Source organism: Panthera pardus, unplaced genomic scaffold (assembly GCF_024362965.1).
Source record: "Panthera pardus isolate Hobbes unplaced genomic scaffold, ASM2436296v1 HiC_scaffold_24, whole genome shotgun sequence".
Classification (NCBI taxonomy): Eukaryota; Metazoa; Chordata; class Mammalia; order Carnivora; family Felidae; genus Panthera; species Panthera pardus.
In genome coordinates this window covers 61,437,355-61,454,592 of record NW_026526810.1, presented here as the reverse complement: position 1 = coordinate 61,454,592, position 17,238 = coordinate 61,437,355, and the positions used below count along the sequence as shown (strand labels likewise).

Below are 17,238 nucleotides of genomic sequence, written 5' to 3'. Positions count from 1 at the left end.
CAAAAATAGAAAAAAATCCACTGTTCCTCAAAGGGTACACAGAAAGTGAGGTGCATCTGTACCTGTCTGTTCATCTCTCCCTATAGATAGATCTCTCTATACACACGTGTATGTATATACACAATCATACATACACATACGCAGACATTTATATGTGGATGTGTATTATGAGATACACATACACAGGAACACTCTTCAGCAATAAGAAGGAACAGAACACCCTTATGTACTACAATAGGGATGAACTTCAAAAATGTAATGCTAAGGGAAAATCTGGATCCAAGGACTACATATCGTATACATTAACTTATAAATGTGTTAAATTGAGACCCAAACCAGATGACTGGTTGCCTAAGGCTGGGGGTGGGAACTGATATACACTGCAATGGGCATAAGCAATCTTTTGGGGGGACTGGAATGTTTTAAAAGTGAATTATGGTGATGGTTGCACAGCTCTGTAAACTTATTAAAATTCACTGAGTTGCATACTTAAAAGGATGAATTTTATGATATGTAAATTATAGCCCAATAAAGCTGCTTAAAAATAATTTTCCCACTGTCAGGTATGTAACTCCCACTGACTTTTTAAAGTAATAGCTTTATTAAAATATAATTCACATATTATACAATCATCTATTTAAAGGGTGTAACTCAGTGGTTTAATGGTTTTTAGTGTATTTATAGAGTTTTGCAACCATGGCCTCAATCAATTGTAGAACTTTTTTCATCAGCTTCGACCAAAACTCCACACCCGTCAGCAGCCCTCCCCTTGACCCTTACAACCAACTTAGCTCTAGGCAACCACTGATCTACTTTGTCTCCACAGAACTGCCTATTCTGGACATTTCGTATAAATGGACTCATACCACAAATAGCATGTATCAGTCCTTCATTCCTTTTTACAGACCAATAATATTCCATTGTACGGATATGCATAAGGCACATTTTATTTATCCATTCAGCAGTTCGTCATTTGGGTTGTTTCCCCTTTTTGGCTATAATGAATAATGCTGTTTTGAACATCTGTGTCCAAGTTTTTCAGTAGACGTGCTTCATATATCTTAGGTATATACCCAGGAGTGAAACTGTTGGGTCACATGGTAACTCTATGTTTAACCTTTTAAGGAATTTTCAGACAGCATTCCAAAATGGCTTTAACATTTTACATTCCCACCAACAGTGTATGAAGGTTCCGATTTCTCTACATCCTGTCTCACACTTCTTATTAAGTCTTTTTAATTATAGTCATCCTTGTGAGAGCAAAGTGTTCTCTCACTGTGGTTTTGATTTGCATTTTCCTCCTGGCTAATGGCTCTGGCCATCTTTTCATATGCTTATTGGCCATTTGTGTATCTTCCTTGCAGAAATGTCTATTCAGATCTTTGCCCATTTGTAAATTGGCCCAATTGTCTTTTCAAGGTTGAGTTGTAAGAGTTCTTTATTCTAGATACAAATCCTTTATCAGATGTATGATTTGAAATATTCTTCCCCATTATGTAGGCTTTTTCCCCCCACTTTCTAGATGGTGCCCTTTGTAGTAAACAAGTTTTTCATTTTGATAAAGTTTACATACTTTTTGTATGTATTGTTGCTTCATATTTTGTATTTTGTTGCTTTTGTTTTTGGTGTCATATTGAAGAAACCACTGCCTAATCTAAGGTCATAAAAATTCAAGCCTTTGTTTTCTTCTCCCGGTATTTATGGTTTTAGGTCTTACAGTTAGGTCTTTGATTCATTCTGAATTAATTTTTGCATATCTATGAGGCCGGCCAGGGACTTTTAAGACAGACACAGGGGCAGGGTTTGAGAGAACCAAGAACCAAATAAAGCCATCCAACCTCTAGGGTCATGGTTCTGGTGACAGTCCAGACTACACAGAAAACTCTTGTTTGCACACAGCTATGTTTTCCTGCCTATACCAAGCTATTCATTCATATTATACCCTTTCTATGAAGAAGGGGAGGTGACACAGCATGGCACAGAAGGGAGGAACCACTTTGCTCAGGGATCACAGGAAACCAGTGGCAGGGCCACAAGCAGACAGAATGGCTGACTTGAAGGCCTCAGCTCCCTTCGGCGGTAGGAGTACCTAACTGTCTTCCTTCCTTTGTCTGCTTTAGTCACAGGACCCCCTGAGTGGTACTGGGAACATGGCCAACCAACCAGAGGTTCTATTTCTCAGCCTCCCTGCAGCAAGGTGTGGTCACATGACTAGTTTTAACTAGTAGAGTTCAAGAAAATGTGATCTATTTCTGGGTCCTATATTAAAAAAAAACCTCTTGCCCTCCGCCACTTCCAATTTCTTCCCCCACACCCTCCATTCTTTTGGGGTTTTTTTGGCAGTATGCAACCTGAGAAATGGTGCCAGCAAGCTTTTTTTTGATCATGTAGATGAAGAAAATATAGCAGGACAGTTGGTCTCAATGGTGTTGAATATTAGAATCACCTGGGGAGCTTTAGGCAAAGCTAGAGGTGGAATCCAACCACAGAGATTCTAATCCAATTGGTATGAGATGCCACCTTGGCATCAGGGTGGTAAAAGCTCTCCAGAGAAATCTAGTATGTGGCCAAGGGTAAGACCTCTATTCCAGGGCAGTGGTTTGTAAACTTTATTATGCTTCAGCATCAACTAGAGGGCCTATCAAAACATGATTTTCTGGGGGTACCGCTTCCCAGGTGTCTGATTCAATACGTCTGGGGTGGAACCTGAGAATGTGCATTTTTAACAAGTCCCAGGTGATGCTGCTGTGCTGGGTCAGGGACGCACTTTAAGAACCTGTAAATCTCAGGGCAGCAAGATAGAAGGAACCTGAGCCCCTGGAGCCAGACCTTGCCTAACCTATACTATTACTTAAAAGAGAAATAAGTGTGTATCTTGAATTACAACGGCAGCTTAGCCTATATCCTAACTGACACATTGCTTGGATCACATTATTCCAACAGGAAAAGTAAAGGCATAAAATTTTTTTCTTATTTCATGCAAATTCACACACACAATTTAAGCCCCCCTGGCTTTAGAGATATTCTCCTACAAAAAAAGGACAGTTTGGAACACTGCACTGTTTACAAAAGAATCCATTTCTCATGGTAATTGGTGAACACAATCCACAGCGTTCTGCATTGGCAGCATTGTTTCGGCATCCAGGGGATTATGATCCAAGCAGGCAGTTCAGTTACTTTTCCCATTTAGGTCTCAGCCATAGGTGGGTAACACAAGGCTTTCAATGCAAATCTACTTGGATCAAAAACCATAGCAACGATTCTGAATGATGTAGAAAGCTTTTCTCAATAGCACGGGAGGGTGTGGATCTGTTTCTCCCCTCTTCACACACTAATACTGAAGGGATTTAAAGTGCTTTGGCAGTCTTCACTTAATTTTCTGGAGGAGACCTTGGGTATTCATGACACCAACCTCAGTAACCAATGGGGCTCAAGCATCTGTTGGGCAGAGGGCGAAGGTGGTAGGAGGTCATTTGCTGGGAAATAAGATTCGGTCCCAAGCTCTCTGTGGTAAAACTCTTTGCTGGTGTTTAATAATTTCCTGAAAACTTCAAGTATTGAAAAGGGAGTAGGGGTAGGTAGGACTGGATGGCCACAGAGTAGAAACTCTCAGATAAAGGGAAGGAGCTTATGTACCTTACAAACTGGCTGAATAAGGCTGTCGTGTTCCGGATGATCCGAGCAGCCTGGGACTCCTCGCACTGGCATCTCTGCAGTGTTAGCCCGTCATCCATGTGGCCTTCCTGATGGAGTATGACCTACCCGCAGAGCAAAAGAACCAGGGCTGTTTATACGTGACTCCATAGCTGGACAGTCAACTTTTCTTGCAGTATTTATTTACCTCATCCCTTGTATTCCTTCCCCCCAACCAGGTTCCTCTGGGTCCATTTGAAAATGGGACATTAACAAAGTTATTTTGCCCATAGTCCCTATTACTGACCTATGAATCATTCCTGAGACACAGTGCTTTGAGGAAAATAAAATTTTATGTGCTACTATGGTATGAGTTACAGTAAATTCCTTAGGACGGCCAATTTGAAAAGGTGAAAACATATTTTATAATAGATTTTTCTCTTGAAATCAACACAAAAACTTACCCTTGGAAACGGGAAAAGTCACTTTGTTCAGAGTCTTTTTGTCCAGAGATAAATTGAGGAAGAATAACAAGTTAGACAGAAAACTCTACTGGGTTAACAGATCCTCTACTGGGATCAGGCTCAGATTCCCCTCCTGAAGGATAGCTACAGTTGACTGTACAAATGGGGATGCAGCTCAAGGTCTTAGTTTGCTTCTCATGGAGGCTAAGGAGGGGGTTTGAAAGCATAGGCTCTGGTATTAGTTGATGTGAGTTCCAGTCCTACTCTGCTACTTCCCAGCTGTGTGACCTTAAGCAAGTCACTTAACTTCTCTTTGCTTCAACTTCACCATCAAATGGACTTATAGGGTTGTTTTGAGGACTAAATGATTTACATGCAAATCACGTAGCATGTTTCCTAGAATCTAAGAGGTACTCAATGAATACTTGTTATAAAGGGCAGTGTATTACTGATTTCAAATCAGTTATCTAAAAGCTAAATATACATATTGATCACCAGTGACATCAGGATACAATTCTGGGGCAGGACTAGCAGCTTTAAAGATGGAAGTCAGTGGCATTTTCCCTTGAAAGGATCAAGTGTATGCAGATATTAACTGGGGTGGTTTGAGTCTGAGTCAAGTCAGAGTTAAATCCTAATTAAACTTCCTGACATGGTTTCCTCTTGATGTGAGTGAAGAGAGACCATTTATAAGGTTTTAGGGTGTGGGGCAGAGTTAAATCCTAATTCAACTTCCTGACATGGTTTCCTCTTGATGTAAGTGAAGGGAGACCATTTGTAGGTCCTGGGGTTTGGGGTGGGGTCAATTAAATAGAACATGTAGCTCTATAAAATATCTTTAGTAAAAGCATTTTGGTCTCATTTTTATTATTTTCTTAAGTTTATTTATTTATTTTGAGAGAGAAAGAGAGAGCAGGAGAGGTGGGGAGGGGCAGAGAGAGAGAGGGACAGAAGAGAATCCCAAGCAGGCTCTGCACCGTCAGCACTGAGTCCAACATGGGGCTCAAATTCACGAACCATGAGATCATGACCTGTGAGCCAAAATCAAGAGTCGGACACTTAACCAACTGAGCCACCCTGGCATCCCTGTCTTTCTCACTGTTAGCTCAAAGCAACTTCTTTTCCTTTCCACGTGAAAATCTGTCATTATTTGTCCTTCTGAAATTGTGTCCTACCTAATAGAATGAATTCACACAGGAAGTAGAATACTGGCTTACAAAAGTTTATGTTCAGTTTTGACACAAGACTTAGCACCGCATCTAGCTTAAGTGTTAGCAAAGGATACTCTTAGTATTGGATTCACCAACTGTTTCAGAACTACCCTGTCAGAGCTTCCCAGCAACTGTTTAAGCATTTCGATTCGGCAATATATTGCCACTAGGTTTACTCTGGCCTCAGTCCCAGTATTCGGGTCTCTAAAGGCCAAAATCCTTAGATTTTGCTTGTTCAGATACCACATCCAAAACGGCCAGCCAAACAAGAAAGTAATGAGAAATAGGGGGGATGCAGCTGTTAGAACACTCTTACTATGTGCCCTTTTGATCACCGCAGCCCAGTTTCTCCCGGAGGAATCCCATGACCCAAGAACAGACAGCAGAAGCCCAAGATGGGAATGGGAAGGAGGTGGCTTCCTTTAAGGTGAGTTGCCATTCTCTAGGTTTTTTTTTTTTTACTGTCTCTGTTTCCCACTGGTTTTTCTAGGTTCCCGATTTGTTTTATGAAATACTTAACACAGATTTGAATATCCTTTGTATTTTTGGAAAGAAATGTAACCTGCTCTTCACAAAATAGAGCAGGGCAGCCCTGCCTGAGGCCGAATATTAGGACATCATTTTAGAGAGTTTCTGAAGGGACCTCCCAAATTCACATGCACACTGCAGCAGTTCAATACATATACAGACTATGGTCCTGGAAGAGAAACGCAAGGAGAGGCACGATAAGTCACCAACTCAAGGTGGGATCTCTCCTGGTTAGCAGGGTCCTTTGAGTACGTCTCCTCCCATCCAGAGCTATTGCCAAGATCCACAAATTCCACCCTTTTTAAATGCCATCATTTCCTTAGTAGGAGTGAAAAATTGTGGAGACTCTAGATAATATTATTGTACTCTGCAGAGGATTTAATTTTCTTCTGATAGGCTGGTAGGATAGATAGGTTTTTGGCATCTGTCTTCAAGGTGCCCTTCTTCCAAGGGTAGTTTCATACTCCTGAGGTGGAGCCCTTTTGGGATTTAACTGAAAGCCTACTGTATTTTCAAGGGCTGGTCCAATCTGAGGGATCCTGAACCCCAACCTTGGCCTCCCTAGTCCTGTCATTCTGTTGACATCTCTGCTGTTCTCTTGTCCATCATAGCTGCAGACTTCTATTACTGTCCTGGCTTCACAGCCCATCCATGGTCAGCTTCAGGGGAAACTGCACATAGAATTTCAGGTTCATGTTTCTAGAGTTCCCTCCATTCTAGAACACTGGCCTCTTAAGTCCCAGAGACCCTGGCTGACCTCCTCTCTCATCTGTCTTCTCCAGCCCAATGAGGCCAACACAAGCCCCCACCTCCTTGGTGCCACAACTCAGAAAATATGCTGAGGAGCAAGAAGAGACAAAGGTGTGGCTCACTTGGCATAGCCACATTCCATCTGGGACCTTTAGAACTCATGCCCTGGATGCTGAGGCCTTCAAATGGTTTTGTTGTTGTTGTTGTTGGGTTATACAACCTAGTCAGTATAACCTACTCAGTCTGGCTGGTTATTTTTTAATTTTCTCTCTCTTCTTCATAATTTTAGTTTCACATTTCTGGATATCTTCTTGGTATGTTTTACTTTACACCAAAGTAAGTTATTGCCTTAAGGTTTGCTTCCAACCTCCTCTCCTACAACAACCTCCATTCTGGGAAGCTTTGCATTACCTGCACTTTTGGGTGATAAACCCAAGCTACAGTGGACAATGGCTCCTAGAATGCCATTCTAGGGTTCCTTGACTACCCAAACGGGTGTTTGGTAAAGAGTTTTTTCCAAGAAAACTCATGCCCTTGGCATCTATTCTCTGGTCCCTAACAAAAGAAAACTGTTACAACAACTTTTTGGGACAAAGATGTGGTGCGTATCCAAGCCAGTTTCCCAATGCAGCCGGCTGTGATGGGCCACTCCAATCTGAGTGCTCTCTGTGGATACCCTATCAGTGCACACGATCTTTTCTTTCTGCATGTTGGTTCCTGTGGGCTTGTTATCATGCAATCTGCATTTTCTCTGTAGCAATTCTATTTAGTCTCTATATCATGAAAATCACACAGAAACTCAATTATCCACTTAAATGAAGAGAGCAATGGTGTGAGTAATCCCCAAACAGCGTATCACCAAGAGTTACTTAGTTCAGGTTTTTTAGAGAGCATTGAACAAACTCTCCCCCTTTATCACAGATTTGCCATGTATTTAACTTTTTTTTACCCTTGCACTGAATATGGGGTCAAAATAACCAATTAGGAAGTACAATCTGTCACAGAATAACTCTTCAGAATAGCAAAAACAGTGTGAAGTAAACAAACATCATGTTCGCCTGATTCTCCTGATCGCTGCTCTTGCCTACTTGCTTCCAGTTCAGTGGAAAATAATTCTGGACAACCTTCGTGAGCCTCACCTTTCTTTTCAGAGGTCCAAGGCGGGAGGTCTTGGCATCTTGTGCTTTGTAGGTCACCCACAGACCACTGGCTATGTGCTGGACAAAGCAGACGGAATCTCCATATTTGATTTCTGGAACTCCCATGCCTTCTATATCCCGCTTGTGACTAGAATCCAATTTCTCCTTGATTTCCTATTTCACAGAAAATGAAACAAAGGCATGTCTGATTAAATAGAAATGCAATATATGAAACACATCACCTATGCAGAATTTGTCAGCCAGGGAACCCATTACCAAGATCATCATGATGTGCCTGTCCAAGCCAGGATTTCGGAAAGGCTTGCTTCCCTTAGCTGCTGTTAACTGTAAAGTCAACGGATTCCAAGTTTCAGCCACTTTAGTAATTACTTAAATCCATGGGGAAAGGAGGCAGCTGGTAGGGTCTCTCTTTGGTTTTGATTTTATAGAATTCTCCACTATTATTTTCTACTTTTCTTATCCTGACTGAGACACCTTAATAGTAATCAACACTTTACAGGCCAATTAACTTATTTTCGGCAAGTTGTATCCTCTGTAGTTTCAATAGTCACCTGATATAAATTCCCAAAGTCAGGGCTTTAAATGTATCTGTTAACAACATATAAAAGTCTTTTCTAAAGATCAGCAGAGAAAGCAGATTCGTGGATTAGGTAGTGGCTACTATGCTGTCCTTGTAATCTTGTAACCAGTATTATCTGTCTCTTATGGCCTCCTCAGTAGTGTGTTGCAGGCAATGGGTTTCATTCTTCAATTACCTCTGTTTCACTACAGTCTTTTCTCCAGTATGGAAAAAGGAGTTGCTGCACATCAGTTATCTGTCTGGTGACAAGCTGAGGTGCCTGTCAAAGACGGAGTCAGGAAGCAGACCTGGGGTGCATGGTAACTCTGTCCCCTCCTCATTAATCAAGGCCTCTTGATGGTTCTACCCGACTTCTATTTCTCCTCTACATCTTGCGTTAAATTGCTCATTTGTAAAAGCCATTAGCTAGACAGCATTTTGGATTTTTTTACAAAATAAAAAATGCAGCATGCCGTTCCCTCTGCTTGTGACAATTTTACTCTTTCTTAACGAAGGGACAAATAGCACACAAGTACAGAGCTCTTACCAAGTGCAAGGCAGTGTTCTAAGTTCTTTACATGTATGAATTCTTGCCAACAGCTTTGGATGTAGCTACAAATACTATCCCAGTTTTTCAGAGGAAAAAACGAAGATACAGAGAGATGAATAATTTTCCCAAGGTCACTCAAGAATTAGTCAAAGAGCCAAGATTTTTTTTTAATGTTTTATTTATTTTTGAGAGACAGAGAGAGACAGGGCATGAGCAGTGGAAGAGCAGAGAGAGAGGGAGACACAGAATCCGAAACTGGCTCCAGGCTCTGAGCCTTCAGCACAGAGCCCGACATGGAGCCTGAACTAATGAACTGCGAGACCATGACCTGAGCCAAAGTCAGATGCTTAACCAACTGAGCCACTCAGGTACCCTGAAAAGAGCCAAGATTTAACCCATGAGGTTCAGTTCCAGAGGCGCCGTTCTTCCCCACTGTTCTAAACTCCTACTCATCCTTCAACACTCTGTTCAGATGCCACCTTCTCTGTGAGGGTCAAGTAGTTTCTCCTGCTGTATTTCCCCCAGCACAGTCTCATTCCTTTACTGAGCACTTAAGGCCATCACAGCGTAAATATGCTTGTTTATATGACACTTTACTTTTGCCAGGCTACAAAACAATCAAGGGCATGGCCAGATTTCAATTACTTTTGGATTCCCAATACAGAGAATCCAGCACCCATCAATTAATTAATATATGTTAAAGAAATGTATACATATATATACACACACACATACACACACACACACACATACGTATATATATTGCTAAGTCATTTTTTGTTCAAATATATTTTTTCATTTTGGTCTGATTTCTCTTCCTTCAAACCTTCCTAACAGCAAAATTAATTATTTTGTATACCTTTACAGGATCATCTTGAGCAATGTTAATACTTTACAAGGAAACTCTTATTTTATAGGTACGTTGAAACTCTGGCTGGATTTTTAAATATGACATTTCTCAAAATGAACATTTCTAAAGGAACTTATCTTTGATTTTATAACAAAAGACAATGGGAAAACAGAATCTGATATATTAAGACTTCTTTATGGGCAGGGGGTCAAGAATTCATTTATTTTACAAAGCAATGGATACTTGATTTTCATTCCAGAAATATTCCTAATTCTGATGCAAAGTTCTCCTCTCTAGTCTGTTCCCTAAAGCATAGATAATTCGGCAAAATAAAATAATATACACTACAACTGTTAAATATGAGTAATTATGCTGACTGCCAAGAGCTCACAGTTAAAATAGTGCATGTTCCCAAACTATCAATGACTATGGTCACTTCATTCATTTTCTCACTTTTTGTTTATTTAAATATGACTTTGTCAAAAGAAGAGCAATACTGGGATCTACTTTTTCTAGAGCCTGAAATCAATGGATCATTACTATTTATAGAATAGGGTATCTCTCTGCATCTTTGGTTTTACAAAACAGCATCTATTTCCAGAGTTCTATGGTGGTCACTGTAGTGGCCACTGCTAAATTAGAAGAAAAACAGGAGAAACAACAAGAAAAACTAAGACATGGAGACAAGCCAGCAATAAAGAAAACCTAGGGGCACCTGGGTGGCTCAGCTGGTTGAGCGTCCGACTTCAGCTCAGGTCATGATCTCATGGTTTGTGAGTTCGAGCCCTGCGTGGGGCTCTGTGTTGACAGCTCAGAGCCTGGAGCCTGCTTCTGAATCTGTCTCCTTCTCTCTCTGCCCCTCTGCACTTGTGCTCTGTCTCTCTGTCTCTCAAAAATAAATAAATGTAAAAGCCAACCTAAGCCAAACATAAATGCCACTGAGGATATAATAAAGAAAGGAGAGTGATCCATGATAGAGATGCCTGAGTCAGCTGAGAGCAGGTTCGTGATCTTCTGATGTGAGCATGCGCAAATGCTCCCCTCTGTTTTCACTGGAATATGGCCCCATATGCACTTAATCTACTGCTGCAAATGGACTCTTCCTAAATGACAGGGCTAATCCAATTACTCCTTTGCATTAATTCCCTAATTCCTATAAGATACAATTTTCATTTCTAAAGTTCATATATACCATATACTTATATCAAATTGGACTATGTTCCTTTGATACATTAAGATTCCCTTCCCCTGGGTCTTTATGGACATTACACTTTCTGCTTGGCAACCCCGTTTCATCTCTGCATCTTTACATCTCATCCATCAAGCCTTTCCCAGATCCACCTTTGCATTTTCTCTGACCTCATGGCACTTTTTCTCCCCTGTCAAGGCTCTTTACAATATTCTGTGAATCCTTTGCTGGCATGCTTCCTGTCCCCTACCAGACTGAAAACTCTCCAAGGGCAAGACTTGAATTTGCTTGTCTTTGTATTCCATACTATGCTGTGCTTAAAATAGGTTGCAAATAATTTCCTTTTGTTTTATTGGTCTGTGGACATCAATTTGCTGATCTCCATCAACCTTCCCGGTGTTAGATGATGAGCTGATTCTAAGAAGGAATAGGTTACTTGACTTAAGAGGTGTTGATGGATCATCATCTTCTCCTGTCTCCACTGAGAACTTCTTAATGAAATGGTCATGACCACGTCACAAGTGTTGAATAAATACCTGGTTTAAATGATTAAGTTGCTGCTCTCCAGAATGATTTAAGATTGCTAGAAGGACAAGGAAGGGAATTGCAACTAGGGTTTGTCTAGCACCTACTTAGAGCAAAGTATTTTGCTAAGTACCCTACAATGGCAATGCCATCATGTGAATTTACCAAGGATCTACACAGTGATATGTATTATCCATGACACTTTAAAAACATTTTCTCTAAACCTTTCAGCAGTCCTTTGGTTTTCCTTTTTCCTACTCTACAGATGATAAAACTGAAGCTTACAGAATTTGAGCAATTTGGTCAAAGTCCTATAGCTAGTAAGTAATAGAAAAGAATCTAAAATCAAGTATAATTCCAAAGCCGGTTTTTCATTTGCACATAAGTTTTTGAATGGTTACCATTAGCACAGCTAAGTATTAATTGTATTACTGTTTCAGTTGTTTAAAGGTAATTATAATGAAAAGGTTGAAAGGTTGAAAATATATGCATTTATTTTGTGAAAAAGTGGCTCTGGGCTCATATACAACTTAGAAGTCATACATACAAACCAATAATGATAGCAAGAGGATATGGTCTATAGTGAAGGTGCAATTGGAGTTTTGGAGAGAGAACAATCCATTCTGCCTGAGAGTTAGGGATGAATTTATGTAAGAATGACACTTGAGGTGAGCTTGGCTAGGAGTGAGAAGCGAGAAAGAAAATAAGGGGACTGGATTCTAATAAGATGGGTGTAGTGTGGCAAGGAGTGTGGCTGAAGTTCAGGAAGGGACTTGAACAACAAGGACTCTGAACGTTGTTATCATAGGTACATGTTTCTCAAACTCACAAAATTAACAGACTTTCTCTAGGTAAAGAGGACTTTGGACAAGCTCTAATTCTTACACCAGGAGTCAAAGGGAACATTGGTGCTTGCATAATATGGACTGTTAAGAGTCTTACAGTAAAAAGCAAACAACAGAAAAATCTGTTGAACTCTGTGTAATGCAGCCAAACTGCTTTTCAAAAAAAAATTCCTAAAATTATTGTTTGGAACACCTCTTGGGAAAAGCTAGTGTTGGCAATGGAAAGCCACTGAGAATTTTAAGCGGGGGGATAACACAGGGTTGCATCTTAGAATAACTGTTCCAGCAGCAGTGTGAATTATAGATTGAAAAGAAACAAGGCTAGAGACAGGTGATTTTTAAGCTATGACATCAGTATTTAGCATATCTGGAACAGAGAAGGTCCTAATTCATGTTTTTTAATTAGAGTGAAATTTGTTATTTGACATAATTAAACTGCCTGGGTCCAGAGACAACAAGAAAGTACCTTTCCAACAGACTGTAATCACCCAAAAATGTTTCAGAGGAAAAGCAAATGTGGGAAGGGGAGACCCATCCATGGATACTGGGGTATATCATCAAAAAAGTCCTGGCTAGCCTGGCTCCTTCCTAGGCGTCTCTGGAGAAACTTTGAGAAACAGCCTTTGGGTTCACTTGTCCACAAACAGAGTCCTTTTCTCAATTTCTAATCTAAAATATAAGGTCTTAGAATGGCTTTAAAGAAATCACACACTTTCAGACACCGCTTGGAACCTGGCTGGGTGGGAGGACTTCACTCCCACTCTACAGTGTGCTGGGTGGGGGTGGAGGGCGGACCAGACTCGTCTGCTGCATTAGGGAAGGTGCGTTTCTCCTGGGGGCTCTTCCCTGTCTTTCTCCTTTAATTCCTACACCACCACCAGGAGGGAGTCAATACTACCGCCATTTTGTGGATAAGGAAACACTCCCAGGCCACTTTCCTTGTCTCACTGAATCCGCACAACAACCGTTTGAACCACACTTCCTCACCCCCATTTTCTAGACAAAAGACATTAAGGATGAACAGCAAACGGGAGAGCCAGGATTCACACTCAGGTTTTTTACACCCACTGTTTTCCTTGACTGCTTCTCTACTTGGTCCACTTTGAACAATAAAGACTTGAGAAATCATTGGTTTAAATTTTAAAAATACATGTGTAGTTTATTTGAAATGAAATACAACTGTTGTCTCTAGATATTTGAATCTTAAGGTAGATGTTTTCTCCTAGCCCTTTTCTCTCTTTCCCCTACTGATAACTCAGTGAGGAAGGAGATCAAGCAAAGGGGCTGGAATAATCAGAGTCAATGTTTTCCTAAGGGATGTGCCATGAGCCCAGCTGCCATCTTGATTCAGGCCGCCAAGGTTAAAGGGCACATGAGGCTAGTCTACAGAGATGCTTTCCATACACATCAGAGAGAACAGTGTACAGTTTTTAAAAGACAGGGATTTTTTAGAGCCCGGGTGACTCAGTCGGTTAAGCATCCGACTTTGGCTCAGGTCATAATCTCCCAGTTCGTGGGCTCTGTGCTGACAGCTCAGAGCCTGGAGCCTGCTTTGGATTCTGTGTTTCCCTCTCTCTCTCTGCCCCTCCCCTGCTTGTGCTCTGTTTTTCTCTCTCAAAAATAAACAAACATTAAAAAATTAAAAGAAAAATAAAAGACAGGGAAGTTTGGCCAAGAACACAGTGCTTAGTAGATATTTGATCATTGCTGACTAAACTGAATTTAGTGTTTAATACACTGAGGAAAAATTTCCTCCAATCGGGGACAATTGTAGTTTTGTTTCCTTATGCAATAAAATAGGCAAACTCTGAGATTCTATCTTGACCATTCAAGACTTACAGTACAATCATTAAAAATAACTCTAAAATAAATGGCTACATGTGATAAGCCTTGCTTTAACATTACTAATTCCTTCTTCCCCAAGAGGAATAAAGTGTTGTAAACTGATGTGCAGACATGACAGCTAAATAGACAGTATTGCTATGCCAGAGAAAATATTAAATCACATTATCTGGCAATCCTTGGGGAATGGCTTTGCAATGTCAAGACAATGGGGAAATGATGTGAAATCAAGTTCACAGAAATTTGACTTAGATGTTCCAAATAATGAATCTGTCTGCTTGAATGTTTATAGGGAGAGTATTCTGATCCAAAATGATTACACAGTGATGGCAGGATAATTCTATGAAGATGAGGAGGGTTAAAATGAAATAGATTTTAGCCTATCTTAGAGTGTGACCACATTCATGTATGCCTTCAGGAAGCAATCTCCACACTTACCACATGCTACACACTGTGCCAGGTGCTGGGGTGCAAAAAGGGGGGCATATGTGGTCCTTGTCATCTAGGGGCTCCCGGTCCAGGGACTGATGGCTGTTACAGAAGCATGAACAGGGCCCTACTGGAGGACAACGGAAGAGCCCTCCTTCTGTAAAAGGCATGGGACACTGGTCTGGAAGGGTGAGAAGGAGTTCATGAGCGGGGGTGTGTAGGAGGAGTAGAAGGCATTCTAGGTCCAGGTTTAGCAGTGAGAAAAAGTAACATGTTCAAGGACTGGTAAATATTTAGCATGCCAGCGCTCAAGGCAACTGTGAGCCAAGTGATGTAGATAAGATGGAAGGGCAGGGACTGGATCTTAACCCTTTGTGACAGACCTCAAATGAGGGGCAACCAGAGTAAGACCGTGTCAAAGATCACACAGAGAGCAGATGGGAGTCAAGGCCAGATCTCGGTGACCTGGAAGCCATCCTCCATCTTACACCACTTCCACATTAAAGAAGTAAGTTGTTGGGGCGCCTGGGTGGCTCAGTCGGTTAAGCGTCCGACTTCGGCTCAGGTCATGATCTCACGGTCCATGGGTTCAAGCCCCGTGTCGGGCTCTGTGCTGACAGCTCAGAGCCTGGAGCCTGTTTCAGATTCTGTGTCTCCCTCTTTCTCTGACCCTCCCCTGTTCATGCTCTCTGTCTCAAAAATAAATAAATGTTAAAAAATAAATATATGTTAAAAAAAAAAAGTAAGTTGTGATGCTGCAGTTCAGGGGCAACAATACATCCCCGACCTCCAGGTTGATTTGGATCACGCTGCTGAAGGAGAGGGAGAGAAACTGACCAAGATCACATGCTGCTCATTATTCTCCATGCCTCAAAGGGCTTGCTCGAAGGCCTCGGTTTGATTTCATCTGAGCCAATGACTGCAGCAGGTGTTAGTTTTGAGCACCTTCCACGAAGGCTCAGTCACACCCCTGTCCTATCCATGTGTACAAGATTCACAGGGTACCTGCCACTTCCTCCTAAGGGCAGCCTGTTAAGGATTTTAACATGCACCTGCAGCTGTTCCATGGTCCCCAATTTAGGAGTCATAGCTGTCACAGGCTAATGAAGCCAGACAGGAACACGGGGTGGGAAGCCCATCAGTGCCAAATGACTCACAGCTCAGCTAACCCAGTGCTTCCCTGAACACATGAGCCCAGAGTGTCCCTCCTGGGAATCTCTTTTTCTGTTTCCTAGATTCTCCAACATACAGAGGGGATCAGATGATTACCCTCTTAATCCTATTCACAAAGGCACAAAGGACACAGAATCTCCACCTCTCAGCCTTTCCACTTAGTTCCCCCAACCCCTGTGCCACCACCCAGATCCTGAAATGGTATCTGAGACTACTGTCTGCCATCTGTTCCATCACATAGCACCTATAGCAGGCAAGAGCTGGCAAGATGGCTCAATGGCTCTCACACCATTCAGAAACAGAGCCAAAAGTCTCTTTCTGCGGGGAGCCTCACTACTCCCCAGTGAGGGCAAGCACACTGGAGCGTGCATTGAAGGGAGAAGAGCCTGCACCAAGCAAGGTAAAACCACGTTTACTAGGGAGGAATTGAGCCTCCAGAGCAATCAAGGGATTTCTAGTGTTCTTCTCCCAAGAGTTCTTTACATTGTGTATGGCAGAGCCATGTGTGCTCCATACATTCCTGCTTATGGTATAGCTTCACATTCTAAGATGCCAGATGCTCTGCCCACACAATGTCCTCAGGAAGCCCCGATCTCCTGGAGGAGCACAGCTGTATCTTGGCCTGCCATGGAACGTAGGTCATTTTAATTTCAGCTCCTTCCATGTTAAAATGAACATAGCTGGGCCAAATACTGCTGCACTGGGAGTTATTTAAAACCTTTAACATAGTGACTCCACCGAAATGTAACAACATTGCCAAGTGCATAGGACAATGTGACTCATGGGTGACTTTTACATCCAGCTCTGCTAGGCTGGCTGTCCCCATGGTACCTCGATGACTTTCAGCCATAAGCTGCTTGCCTCCATGTGCAGAGAAATGGAGGGACTTGGGGAGATAAGAAATGGGCCTTTTGAGGATAAATGTGCTCACAGGCCAGAAGTGGTGCCAAGTGGAAGGAGTCTCTACGGTGCTCTGAGTTTTTCTGGCTCTCCCCAGAGACCATGGAAAGCACCAAGCCATCCTATACAAGGTTGAGCCAAGAAAGGAATGGAATGCAAGAGTCCCCTTGGAACAGGATTCTGCCAGCTGCCTGGAAGGCCACCTGAATGTCTGCTATAGTAAGAAAAGCCCCTTCTGAAACAGTAAAGACCTCAGTGTCACAGATCCATCCAGCTCAGCCTATCTAGAATGGGCTGAGGGGATCACGGTAGAGCACTCAAGGAGAGAAAAAGCCAAGCTGGCATTCTTAGAAAGGCATTTACTTGGTCATCTGCTATAATGAATCATTTTTCCCCCAGATTTTTTTTTTAACTTCCCACATCTGCTGTTGCCCCCTACACCCCATGTCCAAGTTGTGTCTTAGGGAAGAATATGATCTCGCTTGTCTCTGTTCTTCAGACTTTTTTTGTTGCTTTGTTTCACTGAGTTTTTAGCAAGTTACACCGCCATAAACAACTTCCTGGAGACCGAAATGTTTTGCTACATAGATATATGTTTATATTTAAAATCTTTCTTTTGCTGGCAACCCT

General features: G+C 41.8%; 1 protein-coding gene across 1 annotated transcript in view; it reads right to left on the bottom strand.

Annotated features, from left to right (window-relative positions):
* The window catches only part of RYR3 (ryanodine receptor 3), a 524,284-nt gene that overhangs the window by 260,526 nt on the left and 246,520 nt on the right, over positions 1–17,238 (bottom strand). The window contains exons 11-12 of the mRNA XM_053889214.1: positions 7,726–7,899; positions 3,637–3,758 (exon numbers count right to left, since the gene is read on the bottom strand). Coding sequence (XP_053745189.1) covers positions 3,637–3,758; positions 7,726–7,899 — 296 coding nt within the window. The remainder of the gene's footprint in view (positions 1–3,636; positions 3,759–7,725; positions 7,900–17,238) is intronic.